General features: G+C 41.2%; 1 protein-coding gene across 1 annotated transcript in view; it reads right to left on the bottom strand.

The window, feature by feature from the left end:
* The window catches only part of adcy5 (adenylate cyclase 5), a gene marked incomplete at both ends in the record, with an annotated part of 122,185 nt that overhangs the window by 16,020 nt on the left and 79,640 nt on the right, over positions 1–26,525 (bottom strand). The window contains 5 exons of the mRNA XM_084179519.1: positions 2,857–2,991; positions 3,793–3,934; positions 4,716–4,874; positions 12,794–12,921; positions 18,116–18,227. Coding sequence (XP_084035645.1) covers positions 2,857–2,991; positions 3,793–3,934; positions 4,716–4,874; positions 12,794–12,921; positions 18,116–18,227 — 676 coding nt within the window. The remainder of the gene's footprint in view (positions 1–2,856; positions 2,992–3,792; positions 3,935–4,715; positions 4,875–12,793; positions 12,922–18,115; positions 18,228–26,525) is intronic.

Here is a 26,525-nt window from a genome sequence, read left to right as displayed (position 1 = left end):
TCGATCACGTAACGGAAGTGCCCTCTATTGGATGAAGATAGCAACAACAACAGGAGAAAATGTGCTCTGCTGTACAGTTCCAAGAAACATCAACACATCTCCATGAGAAACTTAGAGCTACTTCCATATCAACAAAGCTACTCCCATATGTATATAATTGATGATTCACTCTTCTGTCTGACCAGTAAACCTATTACTTTGTGCCTTTGTTACATCTAGGTAAAATCTATACTCCTAAGCTGAAAATACCCTGAAACCCTTCCTTTTTGGAGGAGACTTTCCAACAGAATTTCTAGGATGTCTTTTATAACATAATAACATAAGCAATTCCACTGATAAAACTGCACTCTACAAACAGAGATGGGGAACATCCCCGAATACCAGCATTCTCTGTATTTTATATGGAATAGGAGAACAGTGATTAATGATATAGTAGGAATGTACGTAATAAACACAGTTGACAGCAGGTCATTATAAGTCATCTTCACTCCGCTGCCTGCCCTGCCTGCTGGAAAGTTGGCGGACAGGGGATAGTGGGAATTACTATCACCGTGACTCCCTTTCCTTTCGCCTCACACACATTCTCTCCCCCTCTTTCATGCTGTCTTGCATCTGTCTTGCTCCCTCACTCCTTGCTCCCTCTATATCTGCTCTTTCTTTATATCGAGGAGAGAGAGACAGAGGGACAGAGACAGAGATATAGGGAGGGAGAGAGATGGGGAGAGAGAGATACTTGAAATACTTGAATCAGTTATAGAACCCATTGCCCTTTATGCCCAATAATTCACAAAAAACACCAAATTGAGACTCTGCATCCAGAATTTTGCAAAAAATATCCCCTGTGTACAATGAAAAACACCAAATAATGCATGCAGAGCAGAATTAGGCCGATACCCGCTAATTATCAAAATCCAGAAAAGAGCCGTTAAATTCTCTAACCACTTAAAAGGAAGCGATTCACAAACCTTCCATAACAAAGCCATCACCTACAGAGATATTAACTTGGAGAAGAGTCCCCTAAGCAAGCTGGTCCTGGGGCTCTGTTCACAAACACAAACAGACCCCACATAGCCCCAGGACAACAACAACAACACAATTAGACCCAACCAAATCATGAGAAAACAGAAAGATAAATACTTCACACATTGGATTTACAAAAAAACAGAGCAAACTAGAATGCTATCTGGCCCTAAACAGAGAGTACACAGTGGCAGAATACCAGACCACTGTGACTGACCCAAACATAAGGAAAGCTTTGACTATGTACAGACTCAGTGAGCATAGCCTTGCTATTGAGAAAGGCTGCCAAAGAGAGACGGTCTCTCACAATACAGCTGTCCTGTCGCAGCTAGCCAATAATTAAATCAGACAGGACTTACTTACGCCCACACGCACTGAGCTCAGTCACTGATTTCAGACACTGATTTCAGATCCAGCAGGGAAGAGATAATAAGATAAAGAGATAACCAGAAATAATTATCTGATTGAAATCTGCACACCAAAAACTCTGGGGTGAAGACAATAGTAGGCAGGTGCTACGATTGGAACCAGATTCAGACCATTATTGTTTGGACATAGTGCCCTTGAGTTAATGTTAGGAGAGGAGAGGAGAGAAAAGGAGAGGAGGTGAGAGGGGAGGGGAGGGAGAGAGAGAGGAGGAAAGGTAAACAACAGACAGTGAGTCACCATAGCAGCATTGTTTTAGCACAGTGGGAGGCCTTGGGGAACAGAAAGAGGACTCAATGGTCACACCACTATAGCAATTTTCTGTGTGTTTGTGCTTGCGTGCGTGTGTATGTGTTTGTGTACGCGTGTGTGTATGTGTGTGTGCTTTTGTGTATGTCTTTGTTGTGTTAGAGAGATGATTCCCCCTGGGAATCTGAGTAATGTTATTCTGCTACAGATGGGACCTCACTGACTGAATGTTATGGCATTTGTTCATCCCTGTTGCCCACGTATTGTATTGTGACAGAGTGAGTAGTCCTCGAGAGACACTTGCTGGAGAGGTGAACCATAGTGTGAAGGGCCACTGCTTGGTGCCAGCATGCCAGCCTGCCACCCCCTCTACCCTTGAGACTATACAGAAGCTTTCTGGGAATTCATTACTGAATGCAAATGATTTACATCGTCATCTCAGAAGAGAGGAGAGACATGGATATATTGAATATATGTGTCACTGTCAATACTGACAGTTTTGGAAAAAAGTGTATTGGGATAAAATGACTATTATAATATTATTATATGTACCTGTGGTAGTTATGCACTGATGTCTACACAGACAGGAAACACACAGATAAAAGGTGTATCCACCTCAGGTGAGTTTCCCTTATTGGTGACTGATTAAATCATTAAGGGTGTGACTGACTGTGGCCATCCTGCTACCGCTCCACTGACTCTGCTCCTCTCTCTCTCTCTCTCTCTCTCTCTCTCTCTCTCTCTCTCTCTCTCTCTCTCTCTCTCTCTCTCTCTCTCTCTCTCTCTCTCTCTCTCTCTCTCTCTTCTCTCTCTCTCTCTCTCTCTCTCTCTCTCTCTCTCTCTCTCTCTCTCTCTCTCTCTCTCTCTCTCTTCTCTCTCTCTCTCTCTCTCTCTCTCTCTCTCTCTCTCTCTCTCTCTCTTCTCTCTCTCTCTCTCTGTGGGGTTTCTCGGACACCGGAGCAGGGACAGAGAGAGAGCCTAGAGAGACAATGAAAGATATACTGTATGCAATGACAAAACCGCCTCACGTCCTTGGCTTTCTATAGTCCCTGGTTAATACATAAACACAAAACAACAACAACCTGGCCTTGCTGTGAAGGCCAGATCAGAGAAGAGTAAAGATAAAGTACGAATGGCGGTGAGGGCAGAATGGTCTCTCACCATCCTCTTCATCTCCTTGGAGATCTGGTTTCCTCCGTGGTTGTAGAATGGTCGGTCGGTCCAGTGGCCCGTGTTGTGGGAGACAGAGTTGGCGCGCTGACGGTTCATTTTCGCTATCATCGCCTTCTCTTCTTTCTGCAATGCAAGGGAGACAGATATACTAGGGGTGGTAATGGAAAAAGTCACTCTGGGGAGCAGGAAACTACCAATGTAAAATCCTTGAATTAAAGATCATGTTAAACCTCATGTTTAAATGTCAAAATGATTTCACTCCCGGAACACAGTTATCCTGGGTTGCCCCCCATTTCCACCCCTTACAGCTATGCTGTATTTCTAGGGGAATACTGGGGGAATTCCATGCAACAATCCCTTAATCTACTGTAGATCAGTTACATGTTTTCAACGGTTCCTACTACAATTAAATATGCTTATAGGTAGTGATAGCTGACCTGGGATGAGTGTAGTGGTTCAAACATGCATGATTTCCAAAAGTAAGCCGACCAGCTGCTTATAAAAAAAATAAGACAGCCTGAAAGCTCGATAATCAGCCAGTAAATAAAAAAGTGTTTATGAAAATGTATCAGAATTTTGACTCAGCAGGGCCGAGTTTGTTTTCCTATTACGGTCAACCAGAGTTTTTCCTAGTCAAGTTTCTACATTGGAAATCTTACTCATGTCTGTGTAATTTACATTGGAAATCTTACTCATGTCTGTGTAAAGCCGTATTTCCACGGGACTAGTATTACTAGTATTACTTTATTCATTATCTCCAGCACCATACTAGTGTCTACATGTGAAAATAGCAATGAAATATGCCGTAAAACAAACTGTGAGGTGTCCCTTTAAGGTCAGATCACGTGATCAGGTAAACCTCTGGGCCATAGTCATAATAATAACCTAATCTAACAGTAAAGGGTTGATAAGGCTGTACTGTACCCTTTTCTGGCTGCAGCCCACGATGAGGTAGGTTTCTATATTGTGCTTCTTCAGATAGACGTTCCTCTCTCCTCCTGATCCTGGCTCCACGTCATAGTCTCCATTCAGGTAGTTCAGAGTGGCCTTGGTGATGTGGATCCGCCTGGCACAATAACACAGCAATAACTTACTGGACACAATGGTCAGGAATTGACATTATTCATCAATTCATTTCAGGATTATACCATAGAAAAGGATTGTGTAAAATTGTCATAATAATGTAGTGTAAATCTTTGTTTGCCAGTGATATATAGAGATTTTATACCATGGCATTGTTGAATACTCCTTTCTGATTGGCTTGAAGGGCATTCTAGAGCGTGCATTATTTCTCTACAAGGCACGGTATATTTGCACTGTATAATTTAATTGCTATAGTAAATTTGTACATGTTTTGTTTGAGCTGCTTATGAAAGCAAAAGTTGAATTGAAAACAGTATTGGTATTGTTGAATTCGATTTTCATAATTTGGTTAGCTAAACTAGCAAGTCTGTTTGTTTTGTTACCACAGCAACTACTGTAGCTATCTAGTAAACTTGCTAGCTACTTCAGTGGATGTTGAACACATTTCTAGTGGCAAATGTGTTAAATTATAGGTATAAAAGGTATAATCAACTCGGGGCTCTATGTGTTCTCTGGGACTGCTAGTGCGTCGTGGAACACACCTTCCACGTCGTTCATTCTTTTCCATAGAATGCATAGGCCCTAGTTGATTAGCCCTTACATATCCAATATCCATACTAGTATACCACTTAGAATGCATGCCCAATACATCACTTAATTCTAAGTGCTATTTTAGGTAGTATTATAGTGTATATTGATACAGAGCATAGGAGAACATTGGGTGATTGACTGTGTACTGGTTTGTCATGATTGGCCGGATGTACCCTGCTGCGCCCCCAGCCTCCATGTGATTAGCTAACGTGACATCGTTGGACCACACGTCAAACTGCCACTTCCTGAGTCCCAGCACCCCGCAGTGGACCCTGCCACTATGGATGCCCACGCGCATGTTCACGTTGACCCCCGTGACCTCCCTCACGAGCCTAGAACACACACACAGACAGAGACAGAAACAGTTAGAGACCACTGAGCACTGATTTTGGAGGGATAAAATAGGAAATCTGTTCCCAAGTATTCTATCCAGGCGGAGCGGTCAGCGGTGCTCGTGCCCGTGGAAGCAGCTCAGCCGATTGTTGACCAATCACACTAGAAAATGTAGCCTGCGTTGTGATACATCAGCACGTATGTCCAGCTAACTTGCCCACTTTAGCTAGCTAGCTAGCTGGCTAACACTATCAGTTTACAGAGTCACTTTTAACAATAAAAGTAACTGCTTTCTAATCTATTTTTGGATTCATAATTTCTATTGCATGTAAATACGTTTTTATGTCGATAATATTTGGTTATTTCGTTGCTATGGTCATGGGCGGCTGTCGCCCTCCTAGGCACTAGCCGCTTTGACTAGAGGGACAAGTTGTGTACTCGGCTAGGAAATCGGCAATATTTCCGTCTGCAAAGAGCTTTAGGGCAACATTATCCACAAACAATCACCCACATGCTCTTAAGGAAATTGTGAATGTCATGGATACATTAGAATTAGTAGATATATGGAGGCTTAAATATACTGATCTAGTGAGATATACATGGCGGAGACTGAATCAAGCTAGTCGTCTTGACTTCTTTCTTATCTCATTCTCGTTGGCACCAAAAGTAAAAAAAAGTGTTGATAGGGGACAGAATGCGGTCGGACCATCATATAATAGCCATATACATTACTCTTACTGAATTTCCACGTGGGCGAGGATATTGGAAATTTAATCAAAGCCTATTGGATGATAATTTATTTATAATTAGAACAAAGGAATTTATAACTGACTTTTTCCAACATAACATAGGTACAGCGAATCCCCTTATTGTATGGGACACCTTTAAATGTGCCTTTAGAGGCCATGCAATTCAGTACTCATCTCGAAAACAAAAGCAATTTAGGTCAAAAGAGTTTATACTAAGAAAGGAAATCGAAAGTCTAACAGAACAGATAGATGGCAATAAAAACTGTAACATAGAGGCTCAGAATAAATTAGAGGAAAAACAAAAAGAAATGGAGAAACTTATTCAAGAAAGATCAAGTGTAATATATTATAAAAATAAAGCAAACTGGATGGAATATGGGGAAAAATGCACTAAATTCTTTTTTAATCTTCAACATAGGAATGCTACCAAAAATAACTTAATGAAACTGGTTACAATTGACGGAGTCACCCATAATTCACCAAATGATATTTTGAAGGAAGAAACAAAGTACTTTAAGCATATGTTTTCTTTTCAGTCGCCTCCATCTCCTCTAACTGAAGCTAATTGTAGAGATTTTTTTCTATTGATAATGTCAAATTAACAGCCACACAGAAAGACTCATGTGAAGGTGAAATTACAGAGGAGGAACATCTGGATGCAATTAAATACTTTAAGTCTGGGAAAACTCCAGGGTTGGATGGCATACCAGTCGAGGTATACCAAACCTTTTTTGATATACTAAGAGGACCGTTATTAGCATGTTTTAACCACTCCTATTTAAATGGTAGATTATCTGACACTCAAGAAGAAGGTCTGATCTCATTATTACTGAAACAGGATACAAGTGGAAAATATAAAGATCCAGTCCATTTACAAAATTGGAGGCCCCTTACACTTCAGTGTTGTGATGCAAAAATCCTAGCAAAATGTATAGCGCATAGAATTAAAAAGGTATTGTCGGATATTATTCATTCTAGTCAGACAGGTTTTTTACATGGAAGATACATTGGAGATAATATAAGGCAAGTATTGGAAACAATAGAACACTATGGAAAATATGGGAAACCAGGCCTGCTATTCATAGCAGACTTCGAAAAGGCATTTGATAAAATTCGACTGGGGTTTATATATAAATGCCTGGAGCATTTCAATTTTGGAGAATCTCTTATAAAATGGGTCAAAATCATGTATAGTAACCCTAGGTGTAAAATAGTAAATAATGGCTATTTCTCCGAATGTTTTAAACTGTCAAGAGGAGTGAAACAAGGTTGTCCACTATCGGCATATCTATTTATTGTGGCCATCGAGATGTTAGCTATTAAAATCAGATCCAATAATAATATCAGAGGATTAGAAATACAGGGCTTAAAAACAAAGGTGTCATTGGACGCTGATGATTCATGTTTTCTTTTAAATCCACAACTAGAATCCCTCCACAGCCTCATAGAGGATCTAGATACATTTTCTAACCTCTCTGGATTACAACCAAATTATGACAAATGTACTATATTACGTATTGGATCACTAAAAAATACAATTTATACATTACCATGTAATTTACCAATAAAATGGTCTGATGGTGATGTGGATATACTCGGAATACATATCCCAAAGGAAATAAATGATCTCACTTCAATAAATGTTAATAGAAAGTTAGCAAAAATAGATAAGATCTTACTACCATGGAAAGGAAAATACCTGTCAATTTGTGGAAAAATCACCCTGATTAACTCTTTAGTGTTTTCCCAGTTTATCTATTTGCTTATGGTCTTGCCTACACCTAGCGAACAGTTTTTTAAATTATATGAGAAAAAAATATTCAATTTTATTTGGAACGGCAAGCCAGACAAAATTAAAAGGGCATATTTATATAATGAATATGAATTCGGACGACAGAAATTATTAAATATTAAAGCATTAGACCTATCACTAAAAGCTTCAGTCATACAAAAGTTATACTTAAACCCGAACTGGTTCTCAAGCAAATTAGTAAGATTGTCTCACCCAATGTTCAAGAAAGGCCTTTTTCCCTTTATTCAGCTACAACAACTCATTTGCAGTTATTTGAAAAGGAAATCATCTCCCAAATATCACTATTTCTAAAACAAGCCATAGAAAGTTGGTTGCAATTTCAATTTAATCCTCCAGAAACGACAGAACAAATAATGCAACAAATATTGTGGTTAAATTCAAATATACTAATTGACAAAAAACCTTAATTTTTTGACAGAATGTTTAAAAAAGGTATAATCTTCGTAAATGATATCATCGGTAGGACTGGTGGAGTTATGTCGCACATGCAGCTAACAAAAACATATGGAAATGTCTGCTCTACCCAAAATTACAACCAAATAATTGCAGCCTTACCGCAAAAGTGGAAGAGGAAAGTGGAAGGGGGAGAAAGTAAGGAACTTGTCTGTCGGCCTTGCATTAAAGAACATAATTGGTTAAGGAAAACTGTGATAAATAAAAAAGTATATCAGTTTCACTTAAGGACCAAAGGATTGACAGCCGTCCCATATAGATTGCAAAATAGTTGGGAAGAGATCTTTGACGTACCGATCCCATGGCATAGTGTTTATGAACTGACACGCAAAACAACACCGGATTCAAAAATTTGAATCTTTCAATTTAAATTATTATATAAAATTCTTGCTACCAATATAATGTTATTTATATGGGGGATACAATCTTCCCAGCTCTGCAGATTTTGCTGTGAAGAGACAGAATCATTAGATCATTTGTTTTGGTACTGTCCATTTGTAGCTTGTTTTTGGACACAGGTCCAGGAATGGCTAAAGGATTGCAATATTTACCTGGAGCTAACCTTCCCAGATAGCATTACTGGGTGATCTGAAAAGTCATAGTCAATCAATCAATAATATAATAATACTTTTAGCAAAAATGTTTATTTTTAATTCACAATCTGTAGAAGCAATGAGAATAGAAAGGTTCAGAACTCATTAGAGTTACCAACTGAGCTACACGGGCCCCGTGTAGCTCAGTTGGTAGAGCATGGCGCTTGCAACGCCAGGGTTGTGGGTTCGTTTCCCACGGGGGGCCAGTATGAAAATGTATGCACTCACTAACTGTAAGTCGCTCTGGATAAGAGCGTCTGCTAAATGACTAAAATGTAAATGTAAAATGTTGTAAAACATCACAGTACGGTTGAAATATATATGGCAAATAGAAATCCTATATGGATGGTGTTAAGAGAGAGATGGGAGGTATTGAATAGAGTTGAAGGATGGGACTAATAACAAATAACAACAAATAATAACAAAGATAGCTAATAATGTAAGCATACTGTGTCCATTATAATTATATAGGTTGTATGTTGGGAGCTTTTGGGAAAGAGCACAGTTAGAAAGATATGGCATATAGAAGCAAACCGGATGGACATCATGAAAATGATCGGAGAGGTTGAGAGTAGAAGAAGTTCAGGAGCAAAAAAATAAATAATTATATATATATAATATAATTATTGTAAAATTAACTCTGTCCATAAGGTGTAGATAGTAAGTATAGATCGGAAGTAGAGGCCTTTTACTCCAAGTAGGGAAAGGATGGAGGGGTTGAAAAGTAATAAAGGGGAGTATATACAGTGGGGTGAACAAGTATTTGATACACTGCCGATTTTGCAGGTTTTCCTACTTACAAAGCATGTAGAGGTCTGTAATTTTTATCATAGGTACACTTCAACAAAAATCCAGAAAATCATATTGTATGATTTTTTAGTAATTAATTTGCATTTTATTGCATGACATAAGTATTTGATCACCTACCAACCAGTAAGAATTCCGGCTCTCACAGACCTGTTAGTTTTTCTTTAAGAAGCCCTCCTGTTCTCCACTCATTACCTGTATTAACTGCACCTGTTTGAACTCGTTACCTGTATAAAAGACACCTGTCCACACACTCAATCAAACAGACTCCAACCTCTCCACAATGGCCAAGACCAGAGAGCTGTGTAAGGACATCAGGGTTAAAATTGTAGACCTGCACAAGGCTGGGATGGGCTACAGGACAATAGGCAAGCAGCTTGGTGAGAAGGCAACAACTGTTGGCGCAATTATTAGAAAATGGAAGAAGTTCAAGATGACGGTCAATCACCCTCGGTCTGGGGCTTCATGCAAGATCTCACCTCGTGGGGCATCAATGGTCAAGAGGAAGGTGAGGGATCAGCCCAGAACTACACGGCAGGACCTGGTCAATGACCTGAAGAGAGCTGGGACCACAGTCTCAAAGAAAACCATTAGTAACACACTACGGCGTCATGGATTAAAATCCTGCAGCGCACGCAAGGTCCCCCTGCTCAAGCCAGCGCATGTCCAGGCCCGTCTGAAGTTTGCCAATGACCATCTGGATGATCCAGAGGAGGAATGGGAGAAGTTCATGTGGTCTGATGAGACAAAAATAGAACTTTTTGGTCTAAACTCCACTCGCCGTGTTTGGAGGAAGAAGAAGGATGAGTACAACCCCATCCCAACCGTGAAGCATGGAGGTGCAAACATCATTCTTTGGGGATGCTTTTCTGCAAAGGGGACAGGACGACTGCACCGTATTGAGGGGAGGATGGATGGGGCCATGTATCGCGAGATCTTTTTACATTTACATTTTAGTCATTTAGCAGACGCTCTTATCCAGAGCGACTTACAGTTAGTGCATGCATATATATACATATTTTTTTTTCATACCCCCTGTGGGAAACGAACCCACAACCCAGGCGTTGCAAACGCCATTCTCTATCTACTGAGCTACATCCCTGCCGGCCATTCCCTCCCCTACCCTGGACGACGCTGGGCCAATTGCGCGCCGCCCCATGGGTCTCCCGGTCGCGGCCGGCTACGACAGAGCCTGGATTCGAACCAGGATCTCTAGTGGCACAGCTAGCACTGCGATGCAGTGCCTTAGACCACTGCGCCACTCGGGCCAACAACCTCCTTCCCTCAGTAAGAGCATTGAAGATAGGTCGTGGCTGGGTCTTCCAGCATGACAACGACCCGAAACACACAGCCAGGGCAACTAAGGAGTGGCTCCGTAAGAAGCATCTCAAGGTCCTGGAGTGGCCTAGCCAGTCTCCCGACCTGAACCCAATAGAAAATCTTTGGATGGAGCTGAAAGTCCGTATTGCCCAGTGACAGCCCCGAAACCTGAAGGATCTGGAGAAGGTCGGTATGGAGGAGTGGGCCAAAATCCCTGCTGCAGTGTGTGCAAACCTGGTCAAGACCTACAGGAAATGTATGATCTCTGTAATTGCAAACAAAGGTTTCTGTACCAAATATTAAGTTCTGCTTTTCTGATGTATCAAATACTTATGTCATGCAATAAAATGCAAATTAATTATTTAAAAATCATACAATGTGATTTTCTGGATTTTTGTTTTAGATTAGTCTCTCACAGTTGAAGTGTACCTATGATAAAAATTACAGACCTCTACATGCTTTGTAAGTAGGAAAACCTGCAAAATCGGCAGTGTATCAAATACTTGTTCTCCCCACTGTATATAAAAAACATGGGGGACTGGAAGTGATGAAGACAATTACATTGATAGAAGATACAATCTATCTGCAATATTAAGCTGATCCCCCCCCCCCCCCCCCCCCCCCCCCCAAAAAAAAAATTAACATATATCCATTGTTTTTGTCAAAATTGCTCAAGCTCAGTAACTTTGGTTACAATGCTGTAATCACCTAAACCTCATTATAACATCACAGCTAATGTTCTAACTGAGGACAACCTCAGAGCAGTCTCCTAATGCGGTGCCTCACTGACTCTGTGTGAATGTAGAGGGCAGGGACACTGACCCAGAATATTTTCTCACTACAGTATGGTCATTTTTCAACTGACTGGGCATAGGTCGGCTTTTAAATTCTTAATCAGTGGCAATATTCTAGATTTTTCAACATTGTTCCATGTTATTGCATCATGGAAGTTGGGGGACTGCTTAGAAAAAGGAGAGAGCTAAGTGAAGTAGAAATGCAATAATCACAGCCGCTCTGGTCTAAGGGACGAAAACACAGTCAATTGCACGAACGCGCACACACACACACACATTGACACACACACGCACACACACACAAACACACTACTGATGACAGGAGTGCTGAGGGGCAGACAGTCAGGTCTGTGGGTGGAGACAGACATCTGTCTCATCATTCAGAAACAGCCAATCAATAAATCAGCCAGCCCTTATCTCTCTCAGCAAACACCAACCAGAAACCACAAAGAAATACTGTTTCAAGCACACCAAGCACCTGTCCTGGACTCATTGACTCAAACTCTGCAGACACAAATTAGGCTAAGTGCCTCTTCATGGGTATAGAGTGAACCTGATTTGAACCTTTCTGGTTTCTCTGGGCTTGGAAGTGGAGGAGTACTATGGCACTAATGCACACCTGCCTCCTACCACCTGTCTGAAACAAGGCTTGTACATCCTGTGGCTCTCCAGGACCAGAGTTGAAGAACAATTGTAGAGTTTATTTCCAAAACGCAATATCAACCTATTTTTCACATTTGTGTTTGTCAATCATTTTGGGTAACTTCATGTGTGTGTATAATATAACTGTTCTCAGATTTTTTATTCATAGATTTTAGATGTGTATGAAAATGTGTTTTTTGCAAAACGCTATATATACATTGTTTAGTTGGAATGGAATGTTCGTATCCTGTATATTTGACTGTGATATGTGGTTGTCTCACCTAGCTATTATAAGATGAATGCACTTACTGTAAGTCTTTCTGGATAAGAGCATCCACTAAATGACTAAAATGTCATATTACATACAGATCTACTACTTATCTCTCTGAGAGTGAAATATAGCATTTTGCTAAACAACATGATTATTTGTCTCTCTGAAATGAAACCATCAAGTGATAGATTTCAATCATATACATGTCTGCTATTGAACAACCCCGCGCAGTAATTAGGTGGTGAAAAAACATACCAATCTCTTTCATAAGGTTTTTAAACAATAAAAGCTCATTTACCAACATTTCTGAAAATGGATATATAGCGTTTTGGAATGAAACTCAATTCTCTCTAGACAAGGTTGTTTTAGCGTGAGCTGTGCTGGACAGAGCCAGACCAGACCAGGTCTGTTGTGTCCATAGACATACATTTATGTAATATACACCGTTTATATGTATTTGGCCGTGCCATACTCACGAGATGGCCTCGATCATGTCCACACCCATCTCCACACAGCAGGATGCGTGGTCGGCCCGGGCCTCTGGCAGCCCAGACACACAGTAGTAGCAGTCACCAAGAATCTTAATACGCAGGCAGTGGTTCTCCTGTTGACACACACACAAACACACACACACGCACACACACACACATGTATGCACACACACACACAGACACACACACAGAATGTGTTAGTGTGTTACTAGCATTCCCTTTGAGGAGGGTTTTACATATGATGCTCATAAAAAGTGTTAGTTTTTTGCCTGCTTGTTGAAATGCACTTGGTATTGTAAGTCTCTCTGGATAAAAGCTTCTGCTTCATGACTAAAAACTCAATGGAAAATGGAAAATAATTCCTTTCATTTAGAACCTGACCACTATATCTAGGCAACCAAATGCTGGCTTCACATTTTGCCAACACTTGGGATAAAACCACAGTGCCTTCAGAAAGTATTCACACCCCTTGACTTTTTCCACATTTTGTTACAGCCTGAATTTCAAATGGATTAAACTGAGATTTTTGTGTCACTGGCCTAAACACGACACTCCATAATGTCAAAGTGGAATTATGTTTTCGAATTTTTAAAAAATGAATTACAAATGAAAAGCTGAAATGTCTTGAGTCAATAAGTATTCAACTCCTTTGAAATGGCAAGCCTCAATAAGTTCAGGAGTAAAAATCTGTTTAACAGGTCACATAATAAGTTGCATGCACTCTGTGTGCAATAATAGTGTTTAACATGATTTTTGAATGACTACCTCATCTCTGTACCCCACACATACAATTATCTGTAAGGTATCTCCATTAAGCAGTGAATTTCAAACACAGATTCAACCACAAAAAACAGAGAGGTTTTCCAACGCCTCGCAAAGAAGGGCACCTATTGGTAGAAAAAAGCAGACATTGAATATCCCTTTGAGTATGGTGAAGTTATTAATGACACTTTAGATGGTGTATCAATACACCCAGTCACTACAAAGATACAGGTGTCCTTCCTAACTCAGTTGCCGGAGAGGAAGGAAACCGTTCAGGGATTTCATGAGGCCAAAGGTGACTTCAAAACAGTTACAGAGTTTAATGGCTGTGATAGGAGAAAACTGAGGATGAATCAACAACATTGTAGTTAATTCACAATACTAACATAATTGACAGAGTGAAAAGAAGAAAGCTCTAAAGTGATACTGCAAAAAAATGTGGCAAAGCAATTAACTTTTTGTCCTAAATACAAATGTTTTGTTTGAGGCAAATCCAATGCAACACATTACTGAGTACCACTCCATATTTTCAAGCATAGTGGTGGCTGCATCATGTAATGGGTATGCTTGTAATCGATAAGGACTGAGGAGTTTTTCAGGGGGGGGTATAAAGAGAATGGACAGGCAGGCAAAATCCTAGAGGAAAACCTGGTTCAGTCTGCTTTCCACCAGACTGGGAGATTAATTCACCTTTCAGCAGGACAATAACCTAAAACACAAGGCCAAATCTACACTGGAGTTGCTTACCAAGAAGACAGTAAATGTTCCTGAGTGGCTGAGGTACAGATTTGACTTAAATCTACTTGAAAGTCTATGGTTGTCTAGCAATGATCAACAACCAATTTGACAGAGCCCGAAGAATTTTGTAAAGAATAACGGGCAAATGTTGCACAATCCGGGTGTGGAAAGCTCTTAGAGACTTACCAGAAAGACTCACAGCTGTTATCGCTGCCAAAGGTGCATTCTACAAAGTATTGACTCAGAGGTGTGAGTACTTATGAAAATGAGATATTTCTGTATTTCATTTTCAATAAATTTGCAAAAATGTTTAAAAACATGTTCTCACTTTGTCATTTTGGGATCTTGTGTGTAGATGGGTGAGAGAAAAATACAATTAAAATAATTATAAGTCAAGGGGTATGAATACTTTCTGACGGCACTGCGATGTATGGGGTATGATACATACAGTGTATTATTACCTCTATATAATGTACTGTCGCTTATAAATACCAAATCTAAATACCAAGTGTGGACTTTCACATCAGTTAGTGATGAATGACATTGGAAACCTATTGCTCCCATTGTTAACGTCGAGGTCTGGAAGCATATTAAATGAATCACTGATCTTCCTTTTCTGGGAATTCTGCACTGAAAAACGCTCTCTTGACATGTTAAAGAGAATTGCTCTTTTTCTTTTACCTATTTTAATACAATTTCACTGCATTATAAAATACTGTTAATAACTTATTATTTTCCATTATTTCCCTCATTCTTACTGTAAACAACAGTAGGTAAAAGTACTGCTGCTCTCCATCCATTATCGCTTTTGTACTGTAAAATACAGAAAATATGCTATTGTGTGTGTGTGCTTGATGGTTTGTTATTTGGAACTCAGAATTCAAGGCTATAAAGATATTGAGTTGAGGAGGGGGACAACACAGAGTGATCACATACAACATAAAGGAAAAAGACAAGAAAGATGCATTCATGGAAAGCTTGAGTAATCATTCTTCTGTGTGTCTTCTAGAACACATAGTTAAGGAGCTGAGCATGTCCTGGGTATGACGTTAATGGTTAATGGTTGCTTGGCAGAGGGAGTCTGGCCTTGTGCTGTACTGTAAATATCCAGCCTAATGGTTTGTGTGAGAGAGTGTATGTGTGTGTGTCTCCCTCGGGCAGGGCACAGGACTGCAGCAGGCTCATGTCTCATGATAGCCACCTGAATGTCTTCTGTCTCCACAGCACATGGCTCTGTTTAGACCAGGGCCCATACAATCACTCCTAGTGTTGTGCAAATTAAAGTGTGTGGGTGTGTGTGTGTGTGTGTGTGTGTGTGTGCTCGTGTGTGTGTGTGTGTGTGTGTGTGCGCGTGCGTGCGTGCGTGCGTGTGTGCGTGTGTGTCTGTTCACAACTGCCTTGGAACGTCTGAAAGGATCTAAATCTATTTAAGTGCATTTAAGAAAATCCTTCTGACTGCAACATAAATGTGCCTATGTGATTAATCTGACATATGAAAGTGATTGTGTGTATGTGTACTGGAGTCAGCTAAGACATGGCTAGTGAGCTGGGCAGTGCTCAGTGTCTTCACATGCACATACGGGTGAGTGTTTCTGTTCATGTGTTCTTGCATGTGTGTGTGTGTGCACGGCTATGTGTGTGTGCAGAGTGTATTATGTGTACGTGCCTGTGCATGCAAGTACTGTGCAGTGGCTTGTGAAAGTATTCACCCCCCTTGGCATTTTTCCTATTTTGTTGTCTTACAACCTGGAATTAAAATTGATTTTTGGGGGTGGTTGTATCATTTGATTTACACAACATGCCTACCACTTTGAAGATGCAAAATATTTTTTGGGGTGAAACAAACAATAAATAAGACAAAAAAAACAGAAAACTTGAGCGTGCATAACTATTCACCCCCCCCCCCCCAAAGTCAATACTTTGCACCTTTTGCAGCAATTACAGCTGCAAGCCTCTTGGGGTATGTCTATAACTTGGCACATCTAGCCACTGGGATTTTTGCCCATTCTTCAAGGCAAAACTGCTCCAGCTCCTTCAAGTTGGATGGGTTCCGCTGGTGTACAGCAATCTTTAAATCATACCACGGATTCTCAATTGGATTGAGGTCTGGGCTTTGACTAGGCCATTCCAAGACATTTAAATGTTTCCCTTAAACCACTTGAGTGTTACTTTAGCAGTATGCTTAGGGTCATTGTCCTGCTGGAAGGTGAACCTCCGTCCCAGTCTCAAATCTCTGGAAGACAAACAGATTTCCCTCAAGAATTTCCCTGTATTTAGTGCCATCCATCATTCCTTCAATTCTGACCAGTTTCCCAGTCCCTGCCGATGAAAAACATCCCCACAGCATGATGCTGACACCACCATGGTTGGTGTTCTCGGGGTGATGAGAAGTGTTGGGTTTGCGCTAGACATAGCGTTTTCCTTGATGGCCAAAAAGCTCAATTTTAGTCTCATCTGACCAGAGTACCTTCTTCTATATGTTTGGGGAGTCTCTCACATGCCTTTTGGCGAACACCAAACGTGTTTGCTTGTTTTTTTCTTTAAGCAATGGCTTTTTTCTTGCCACTCTTCTGTAAAGCCCAGCTCTGTGGAGTGTACGGCTTAAAGTGGTCCTATGGACAGATACTCCAATCTCCGCTGTGGAGCTTTGCAGCTCCTTCAGGGTTATCTTTGGTCTCTTTGTTGCCTCTCTGATAAATGCCCTCCTTGCCTGGTCCGTGAGTTTTGGTGGGCGGCCCTCTCTTGGCAGGTTTGTTGTGGTGCCATATTCTTTCCATTTTTTAATAATGGATTTAATGGTGCTCCGTGGAATGTTAAAAGTTACGGATATTTTTTTATAACCCAACCCTGATCTGTACTTCTCCACAACTTTGTCCCTGACCTGTTTGGAGAGCTCCTTGGTCTTCATGGTGCCGCTTGCTTGGTGGTGCACCTTGCTTAGTGGTGTTGCAGACTCTGGGTTCTTTCAGAACAGGTGTATATATACTAAGATCATGTGACAGATCATGTGACACTTAGATTGCACACAAGTGGACTTTATTTAACTAATTATGTGACTTCTGAAGGTAATTGGTTGCACCTGATCTTATTTAGGGGCTTCATAGCAAAGGGGGTGAATACATATGCACGCACCACTTTTCCATTATTTATTTTTTATACTTTTTTGAAACAAGTTATTTTTTTCATTTCACTTCACCAATTTGGACTATTTTGTGTATGTCCATTACATGAAATCCACATAAAAATCTATTTAAATTACAGGTTGTAATGCAACAAAATAGGAAAAACGCCAAGGAGGATGAATACTTTTGCAAGGCACTGTATGTATGTGTTCATGCTTATGGGCCTGTGTGTGCTCTGCTCTCTTTGCCAGTACCAGGGAGGTCACAGTGGTCCCTGCTGGGTCTGGGTGAGACTGGGTCTGTGTCTGTGTCTGGGCTGTGTGCTGTGACTCAGTGCCCCTGCAGTGGGCTAATGAGGAGAGAGTTGAGGCCTGGCTGGCAGACCAGCGGGGTACATAACCACACAATGAATTGTGTCAGGGAATTCAAAGATCCCACATCGTTATCAGTAAACTCCCACATCAACTATATCTGCCTGGTATTTCAATTAGCAGAAGAAGGGACTCCAAAGTGGGAGGAGGGAGTACTGTACAATCCTAGGATTGCAGGGTTCACCTGTGTGTGTGTGTGTGTGTGTGTGTGTGTGTGTGTGTGTATGTGTGTGTATGTGTGTGTGTGTGTGTGTGTGTGTGTGTGTGTGTGTGTGTGTGTGTGTGTTTGTGTGTGTGTGTGTGTGTGTTCTCACCGCAGCCAGCTTGTCGAAGCGGGCGAACAGTTCATTGAGTGTCATCACCAGCTCCTGGGCAGTACACTGGGACGCCAGACTGGTAAACCCCTCGATGTCCGCAAACAGGATGCTGCAAGACGCACACGTGCACACACAAACACACAGAGAGAGAAGGATAGAGAGATATATAGAGAGAGAGGTAGAGAGAGAGACACACAGAGACAGAGAGAGAGAAATGGTTAGCTCCAGTTACTTCGATAGAAAACATTCTGTACTTGCAAGCCAGTACACTCCAGGTCATTTCCTGATTATTCCTTAATACTCATCTTGGATCAGTACTAAGTACCTCTTAACATACTGTATCTTGGCTGAGACATTGAACTCAGCACAGTGCTCAGTACCTTACAGCCAACATTGAATAAGTGAGCAGATAGAACTGTTGAATGAAAAGCTACATTATTTCCTATCCTTTTTTTCCACCCTGAAGTTATACAACTGGGTATAAAGTGGAGAAATTATAGGATATTCTGAAAGTCATGATTGCTTCCTGCACTCCAATACCCACGCTGCACCACTCTTACTGAATGGCATCGGCCGTTACCATCGGTACGGAGGTGGCTCTGACTCAAGACTGATTGCCACTGATCCATTCAATTCAATGGTACCATTTCTGAGAAACATGAAAAAATTGATGCTTTTAATCAGCATTTTATCTTGGCAGGCTTTTTATTTGAAAGAAATTGTGGATTATTTGACCATAGTCAGTTAGTCGACTGCTCTTCTCTGTCCCAGCCTCTAGTTGGCACGAAGGAAGATCCGCAAACTTCTAGTGAATCTTTGTTTCCATTTCAACAACTTTCTACCTGTGATTGCTGTAAAAAAAAACTCAGATTTACTTGATCCTTTCTTTTGCTCCCCTGATTGCGGAATCATTGACACATATTTTTTACCTCACGGTTATTTCGGTCCAATCCCCAGGGTTTGGAAGTCGGCCCATGTGCTCCCACTCCACAAAGTGGTGGTGAACCCTCCGACCTAAATAATTATCACAAATAATTCAGTCAACATTCATACCGGTTATAGGTTATGGCGATATCGTCTATAATATATGAATGCAGCTGCCACTGTATTGAAGCTCTTGGATGCAGTTTATCATAGTGCACTAAGCTTTATTACAGGCGACAGGTTCAGTACACATCACTGCATTCTGTATCAGAAAGTAGGCTGGTCCTCTTTGAAGTCTCGTAGATCGATGCATTGCACTCTTTTTGTTTATAAAGCCCTCTTGAACAAACTTCCCCCGTACCTTACTTAATTGTTAACCTACAGACGTACGAGCTACCAGACCCGAACTCAGGGATTTCTAATGTTGGAGATCCCTTCGATCTCCACTGAGTTAGGTTCATCACCAAATAAAATCAAGCTTTATTTATACAGCACATTTCAGACATGGAATGCCACACAATGAGCTTCCCAGATAAAAATGAAAATAAACTACACAAGAGGATAAAAAACTAAAGAATAACAATAAAAACTGAACGACTAGAAAGCAATCTAAGGAAAAGCAAAGCTAAAAAGGTGTGTTTTAAGATCTCAGGTTCTCTGGCAGGCTATTCCAGAGGCTGGGGGCATAGTAACTAAAGGCTGCCTCTCCATGCCTCTTGGTCCTAGACTTTGAGATGGTTAAAAGGCCAGTGCCAGAGGACCTGAGGGACCTACTGGGTAAAAGCATGTCTGACGTATTGGGGTGCACAATCGAAGATTGATTTAAAAACCAATAGAATAATCTTAAAATGTATTCTAAAACTCACAGGCAGCCAGTGCAGAGACCTTAAAACCGGTGTAATGTGTGGTCTCCGTTTGCCTTGGTTAGTACCTGTGCTGCAGCATTCTGTATGTTTTGCAGTTGACCAATGGCTTTCTTGGGTAGACCAGACAGGAGAGCATTACAGTAGTCAAGCCTGCTTGTAATTAAAGCATGGATGAGTCTCTCTGTATCAGCCTGAGACAGAAACAGCCGCACCGTGGCAATGTTCCTCAGGTGGTAAAAAGCTATTTTGGTCACATTCTAATGTGTGATTCGAAATTAAGTTCACAATCTAAAATAACACCTAGGTTTTTTACCTGGTGTTTTATCTGTGTGGCCAGATTCTCTCTCTGTGCTTTGGCTCCAACAATAAGTACCTCGGTCTTGTCTTGATTTAGCTGGAGGAAGTTGTGAGCCATCCAAGTATTTAAATCACTAATAGTCTAATAATCCTATGGTGACACAGAAATGTAAAGTTGTGTATCGTCTGCGTAGCAGTGAAAATCAATGCTGTGCTTTCTGATAACCCTGCAAAGGGGTAACATACACTATATATACAAAAGTATGTGGAAACCCCTTCAAATTAGTGGATTCAGCTATTTCAGCCACACCTGTTGCTGACAGATTGAGCACACAGCCATGCAATCTCCATAGACCAACATTGGCAGTAGAATGGCCTTACTGAAGAACTCAGTGACTTTCAACGTGGTACCGTCTTAGGATTCTAGACAATTCTGTGCTTCCAACTTTGTGGCAACAGTTTGGGGAAGGCCCTTTCCTGTTTCAGCATGACAATGCCCCTGCGCACAAAGAGAGGTCCATTCAGAAATGTTTTGTTGAGATCGGTGAGGAAGAACTTGACTGGCCTACACAGAGCCCTGACCTCAACCCCATCGAACACCTTTGGGATGAATTGGAACACCGACTGCGAGCCAGGCCTAATTGCCCAACATCAGTTCCTCAACCTCACTAATGCTCTTGTGGCTGAATGGAAGCAAGTCCCTGCAGCAACGTTCCAACATCTAGTGGAAAGCCTTCCCAGATGAGTGGAGGCTGTTATAGCAGAAAAGAGGGAACCAACTCCATATTAATGCCCATGATTTTGGAATGAGATGTTCGACGAGCAGGTGTCCACATACTTTTGGTCATGTAGTGTATAAAACTGAACAGTACCGGACCCAAAATCAAACCTTGTGGAACAGCACATGTGATATATAATCTCTGAGTTATGTTCACCAAGGGTGACAAAAAACTCACAACCGGTTAAATAGGTCCTAAACCAATTTAGAACTGGACCGGAGACGCCAACCCATCTCCCCAGTCTGTCCAGAAGAACATCATGATCAAAAGTCTCGAACACAGCACTTAAATCCAAGAGTACAAAAACAGAGAGCTGTTTGGCATCTACAGTGGGGAGAACAAGTATTTGATACTTTTATTTATTTATTTTTATTTCATTTTATTTCACCTTTATTTAACCAGGTAAGCCAGTTGAGAACAAGTTCTCATTTACAACTGCAACCTGGCCAAGATAAAGCAAAGCAGTGCGATAAAAACAACAACACAGAGTTACATATGGGGTAAAAAAAACATAAAGTCAAAAAATACAACAGAAAATATATATACAGTGTGTGCAAATGTAGCAAGTTATGGTTTTGCAGGTTTTCCTACTTACAAAGCATGTAGAGGTCTGTAATTTTTATCATAGGTACACTTCAACTGTGAGAGACTGAATCTAAAACAAAAATCCAGAAAATCACATTGTATGATTTTTTAATAATTAATTTGCATTTTATTGCATGACATAAGTATTTGATCACCTACCAACCAGTAAGAATTCCGGCTCTCACAGACCTGTTAGTTTTTCTTTAAGAAGCCCTCCTGTTCTCCACTCATTACCTGTATTAACTGCACCTGTTTGAACTCGTTACCTGTATAAAAGACACCTGTCCACACACTCAATCAAACAGACTCCAACCTCTCCACAATGGCCAAGACCAGAGAGCTGTGTAAGGACATCAGGGATAAAATTGTAGACCTGCACAAGGCTGGGATGGGCTACAGGACAATAGGCAAGCAGCTTGGTGAGAAGGCAACAACTGTTGGCGCAAATGGAAGAAGTTCAAGATGACAGTCAATCACCCTCGGTCTGGGGCTCCATGCAAGATCTCACCTCGTGGGGCATCAATGATCATGAGGAAGGTGAGGGATCAGTCAAGAACTACACGGCAGGACCTGGTCAATGACCTGAAGAGAGCTGGGACCACAGTCTCAAAGAAAACCATTAGTAACACACTACGCCGTCATGGATTAAAATCCTGCAGCACACGCAAGGTCCCCCTGCTCAAGCCAGCGCATGTCCAGGCCCATCTGAAGTTTGCCAATGACCATCTGGATGATCCAGAGGAGGAATGGGAGAAGGTCATGTGGTCTGATGAGACATAAATAGAGCTTTTTGGTCTAAACTCCACTCGCCGTGTTTGGAGGAAGAAGAAGGATGAGTATAACCCCAAGAACACCATCCCAACCGTGAAGCATGGAGGTGGAAACATCATTCTTTGGGGATGCTTTTCTGCAAAGGGGACAGGACGACTGCACCGTATTGAGGGGAGGATGGATGGGGCCATGTATCGCGAGATCTTGGCCAACAACCTCCTTCCCTCAGTAAGAGCATTGAAGATGGGTCGTGGCTGGGTCTTCCAGCATGACAACGACCCAAAACACACAGCCAGGGCAACTAAGGAGTGGCTCCGTAAGAAGCATCTCAAGGTCCTGGAGTGGCCTAGCCAGTCTCCAGACCTGAACCCAATAGAAAATCTTTGGAGGGAGCTGAAAGTCCGTATTGGCCAGCGACAGCCCCGAAACCTGAAGGATCTGGAGAAGGTCTGTATGGAGGAGTGGGCCAAAATCCCTGCTGCAGTGTGTGCAAACCTGGTCAAGACCTACAGGAAACGTATGATCTCTGTAATTGCAAACAAAGGTTTCTGTACCAAATATTAAGTTCTGCTTTTCTGATGTATCAAATACTTATGTCATGCAATAAAATGCAAATTAATTACTTAAAAATCATACAATGTGATTTTCTGGATTTTTGATAACTATTGTACCTATGATAACAATTACAGACCTCTATATGCTTTGTAAGTAGGAAAACCTGCAAAATCGGCAATTGGCTCTAAGATCATTAACTAAGGCTGTCTCTGTGCTGTTGTGGGCCCGAAAATCACATTATAATTTTTCAAAAATACAGTTGGCACTTAAAAAATAATTTTGCTGTTTGAAAACCAATTTCTCCAGAAGTTTGCTTAAGAATGGAAGGTTGGAGATTGACCGACAATTGCTAAGAGCTGAAGAATGTAGGTTACTTTTCTACGGAAGGGGTTTCATCATAGCAGTTTTTAGTGCAGTGTGGAAAGTGGCTGAGTGATTAACAATTGCTTGCACCTCTTCAGATATGCAATTAAAAACTGTTTTGAAGAAGCTGGTGGGGATAAAATTGAGAAGGCAGGTAGAAGGCTTAAGTTGTGATATCCCTTTCCTGAGCATGTCTGTGTCAACCAGGGAAACTAAATCCATAGTGCCTTTGCATGGTAGGCTAGAGCACATATCATCAAACTTCTCATCAGGTCTTGCTAGACTGATACCCAGCCTAATGTTTGTTATCTTATCTCTGAAATAGGCCACAAACATTTAGATGTGGAGAAAAGTTAACTTAGGTTTGCAGGGGTAGGATTTATCATGCCATCAATGGTCGAGAAGAGCACTCTTGAATTATTCTGATTATTAGTGATCAAGTTAGAAAAATGTGCCTGTCTGGCATTTCTAATTGCCTTGTTGTATATGCCAAGTTGCTCTCTCAGAATATCATAATGGACCTGCAACTTTGACTTTCTCCACTTCCGCTCTGCCTTTCTGCAATTTCTCTTTAATGTATTAGTTCCTCACTCATCCAAGGGGCTCTCCCTTTGGATCTGGCCTTTTTCAACTTTACTATGGCATCAATGGTTGCCCTTAATTTGCTATTAAAGTTATCAATTAAATCATTACATTTACATTTTAGTCATTTAGCAGACGCTCTTATCCAAAGCGACTTACAGTTAGTGCATACATTTTCATACTGGCCCCCCGTGGGAAACGAACCCACAACCCTGGTGTTGCAAGCGCCATGCTCTACCAACTGAGCTACAGGGGACCACCAAATCATCACAAGAGGAAGGCAGAATAGGTGATGGAGTATTGTTCATACACTCAATCAAATCTATTGCAACTTCAGAGGAAGATAGCGTTTCTTAATAATGCGTTCAGTGTTACCCTGTGCTATGGGCAACAAGGTAGTAAAAAATCCACAGTGGTGACCAGATAAAGCAACATCAACAATAGAGGATATGTCAATAGAAAGCCCCTTGGTAATAACCAGGTCCAGAGTATGGCCGCGGTTATGGGTGGGCCCAGTAACATGTTGGATAAAGTCCATAGAGCTCAAAAGATTCATCAATGGCCTTGGAGTCAGTCTCTTTGTCAACATGAATATTAAAATCACCCAACACAATGATGTTATCATAGTTCTCAAGGACAATAGACAATAGTTCAGAAATCAGTAAAGAAAGTGGGGCAGTGCTTTGGTGGCCTATACAGGGTTATGGCCAGCACTGGTGGCTGACATTTAAACAGTACAGCATGATGCTCAGAAGACCCAAAGTTGCCAAATGAAATGTCCTTACAGCTGAGAGCATTAGTAACAATAGAGGCTGTCCCCCCACCCTTTTCCCCTTTTCTGAAAGACTATGAAAAGCTGTAGTCCGGGGGGAGGCTTCAATAAGAGAAGCACTACAGTCTGAAGACAGCCATGTTTCAGTGAGAAACATGCAATCAACCTTGCACTCAGTAATGAGGTCATTCACAAGAAAGGTTTTACTATCGATTGCTCTAACATTTAAAAGTGCCATATTCAATGAGTGTGGGCCACTCTGCCCCTGGGGCATCTGCTTAGAGGTAGGGCATCTGCCTAGAGGTAACCAATGGAATAACAACCAGATTATTAATGTTACAACAACGTTTTCTGACAGTCTCCAATCTATCAGAATGGTAGGAGATGGCCGTTTGTATAAACTCACTAGAAGGCGGAGTTAAAGGAACATAAATGAGGTTACTCATAATAACCATAGTGCCATTTCTACAGGAGTTGATATGGTTTCCAAGTCCTCTGTTGCTTATTCTGACAGGGTGAACTGGAGCACTACCAGACCCTGTCTGTCAGTCTCTAAAACATTCTGCGATGTTACTGGAAATAATCCTGGAACCCCTGCGGTTAGGGTGAATCCCGTCTCTTTTAAAAAGTGCTGGTTGCTTACACAGCAAATCAAAGTTGACACAAAAAGAGACATTCCTGTCATTGCAAAGTTTCTTCAGGTACTAGTTTAGGTACTAGAGTCGCCTGAAATGTTCTGAACACCTTCGGTAGCACGGGAGGGGGCCAGAGATGATTATTCTCTTCCCTGTGCTAGGGAGGGTGTTTAAAAAACATTTGTAGGCCTCCCTCAGTTCCTCAGGCCGCCTAAAACAGAGGTCGTTAAAACCTACGTGAGTGACGATAGTGTCAATATTGACGTAGTTGGCCAGAACTGTAGGCAGGAGAGAGTTGATTTCATGGACACGGGCTCCTTGGTGACTTTGGACCTTGGTCGGTTCACAGACCGTAAGCAGGCCAAAATCTCTCACCATCGAGCAGCCCACAATGATGGTTCCAGCCGTAAAGACTGACCGCGTCGCGGAATCAGTACCAATACAAACTTTAGCTATTATTAAAAGCTATTTAATGAAAACTATTTCATAAAAACACCAAACCGAGTGTGGACAGTACACTGTTCTGTTGCGCGCTCTGATGACGTCTGTTGCGTCACACTCACGTGATAATCCACCTTAAAAAGAACAAGAAAGAGGATCAACGGTTCATACAGAATGTAAGCTTGCGAGATCAGGATGGTTTGTACGAGGCTAGGTAAATCTGCTTTTAGTTGTTTTGCACCTTACTTGTGGAATAATCTCCCAAACTCTCTAAAATTGTATGATTTGGTGCCTCTAAGGCAATTCAGACAGCTGATTGAGGACCTTTTTACAGAACAATGTGTTTGTTTTCTATGATTGTGTTTTGTGTCTCTGCTTTGCTTTTTGTAGTGTATTGATGTGTATATTCTTTTGTAATTACAAGGCTCATCTGTAAAAGAGACCTTGGTCTCAGCATGACTCCCTGTCAAAATACAATTTTAATGAGAAGACTTTCTTAATTTCTACAGTAACAATAGCCGCCACTACCTTATCATATTTGTTACCACTACATCAGTCCCATTACCATTCCAGTGGGCTGACTACTTGACTGACTGTGCTGTGATGAGTGCTAAAGACAAGTAGCTATCTAAGCTATTGAAAAATAAAATTACTTCTGGCTATGTGACTGTGCTGAGTGTTAGCAATCTATGCTAATGAAAAATACATTTATTTCCCAATGGTGTTGGAGAACAGAGGCTTTCCTCACTCAACACAGAGAGAGAGTTTGTGGAGGCAGGTAATCTTCCCTGAGAAAAAGGTAACTGATAGGGCTGTGTATTATCTGTGTTTCCCCTG

The sequence above is a fragment of the Coregonus lavaretus genome (genome assembly GCF_964263955.1).
Source record: "Coregonus lavaretus genome assembly, chromosome: 16".
In the NCBI taxonomy this organism is placed as follows: Eukaryota; Metazoa; Chordata; class Actinopteri; order Salmoniformes; family Salmonidae; genus Coregonus; species Coregonus lavaretus.
Note: the sequence above shows the minus strand (reverse complement) of the source record. Positions and strands in the feature narration are given on the sequence as shown.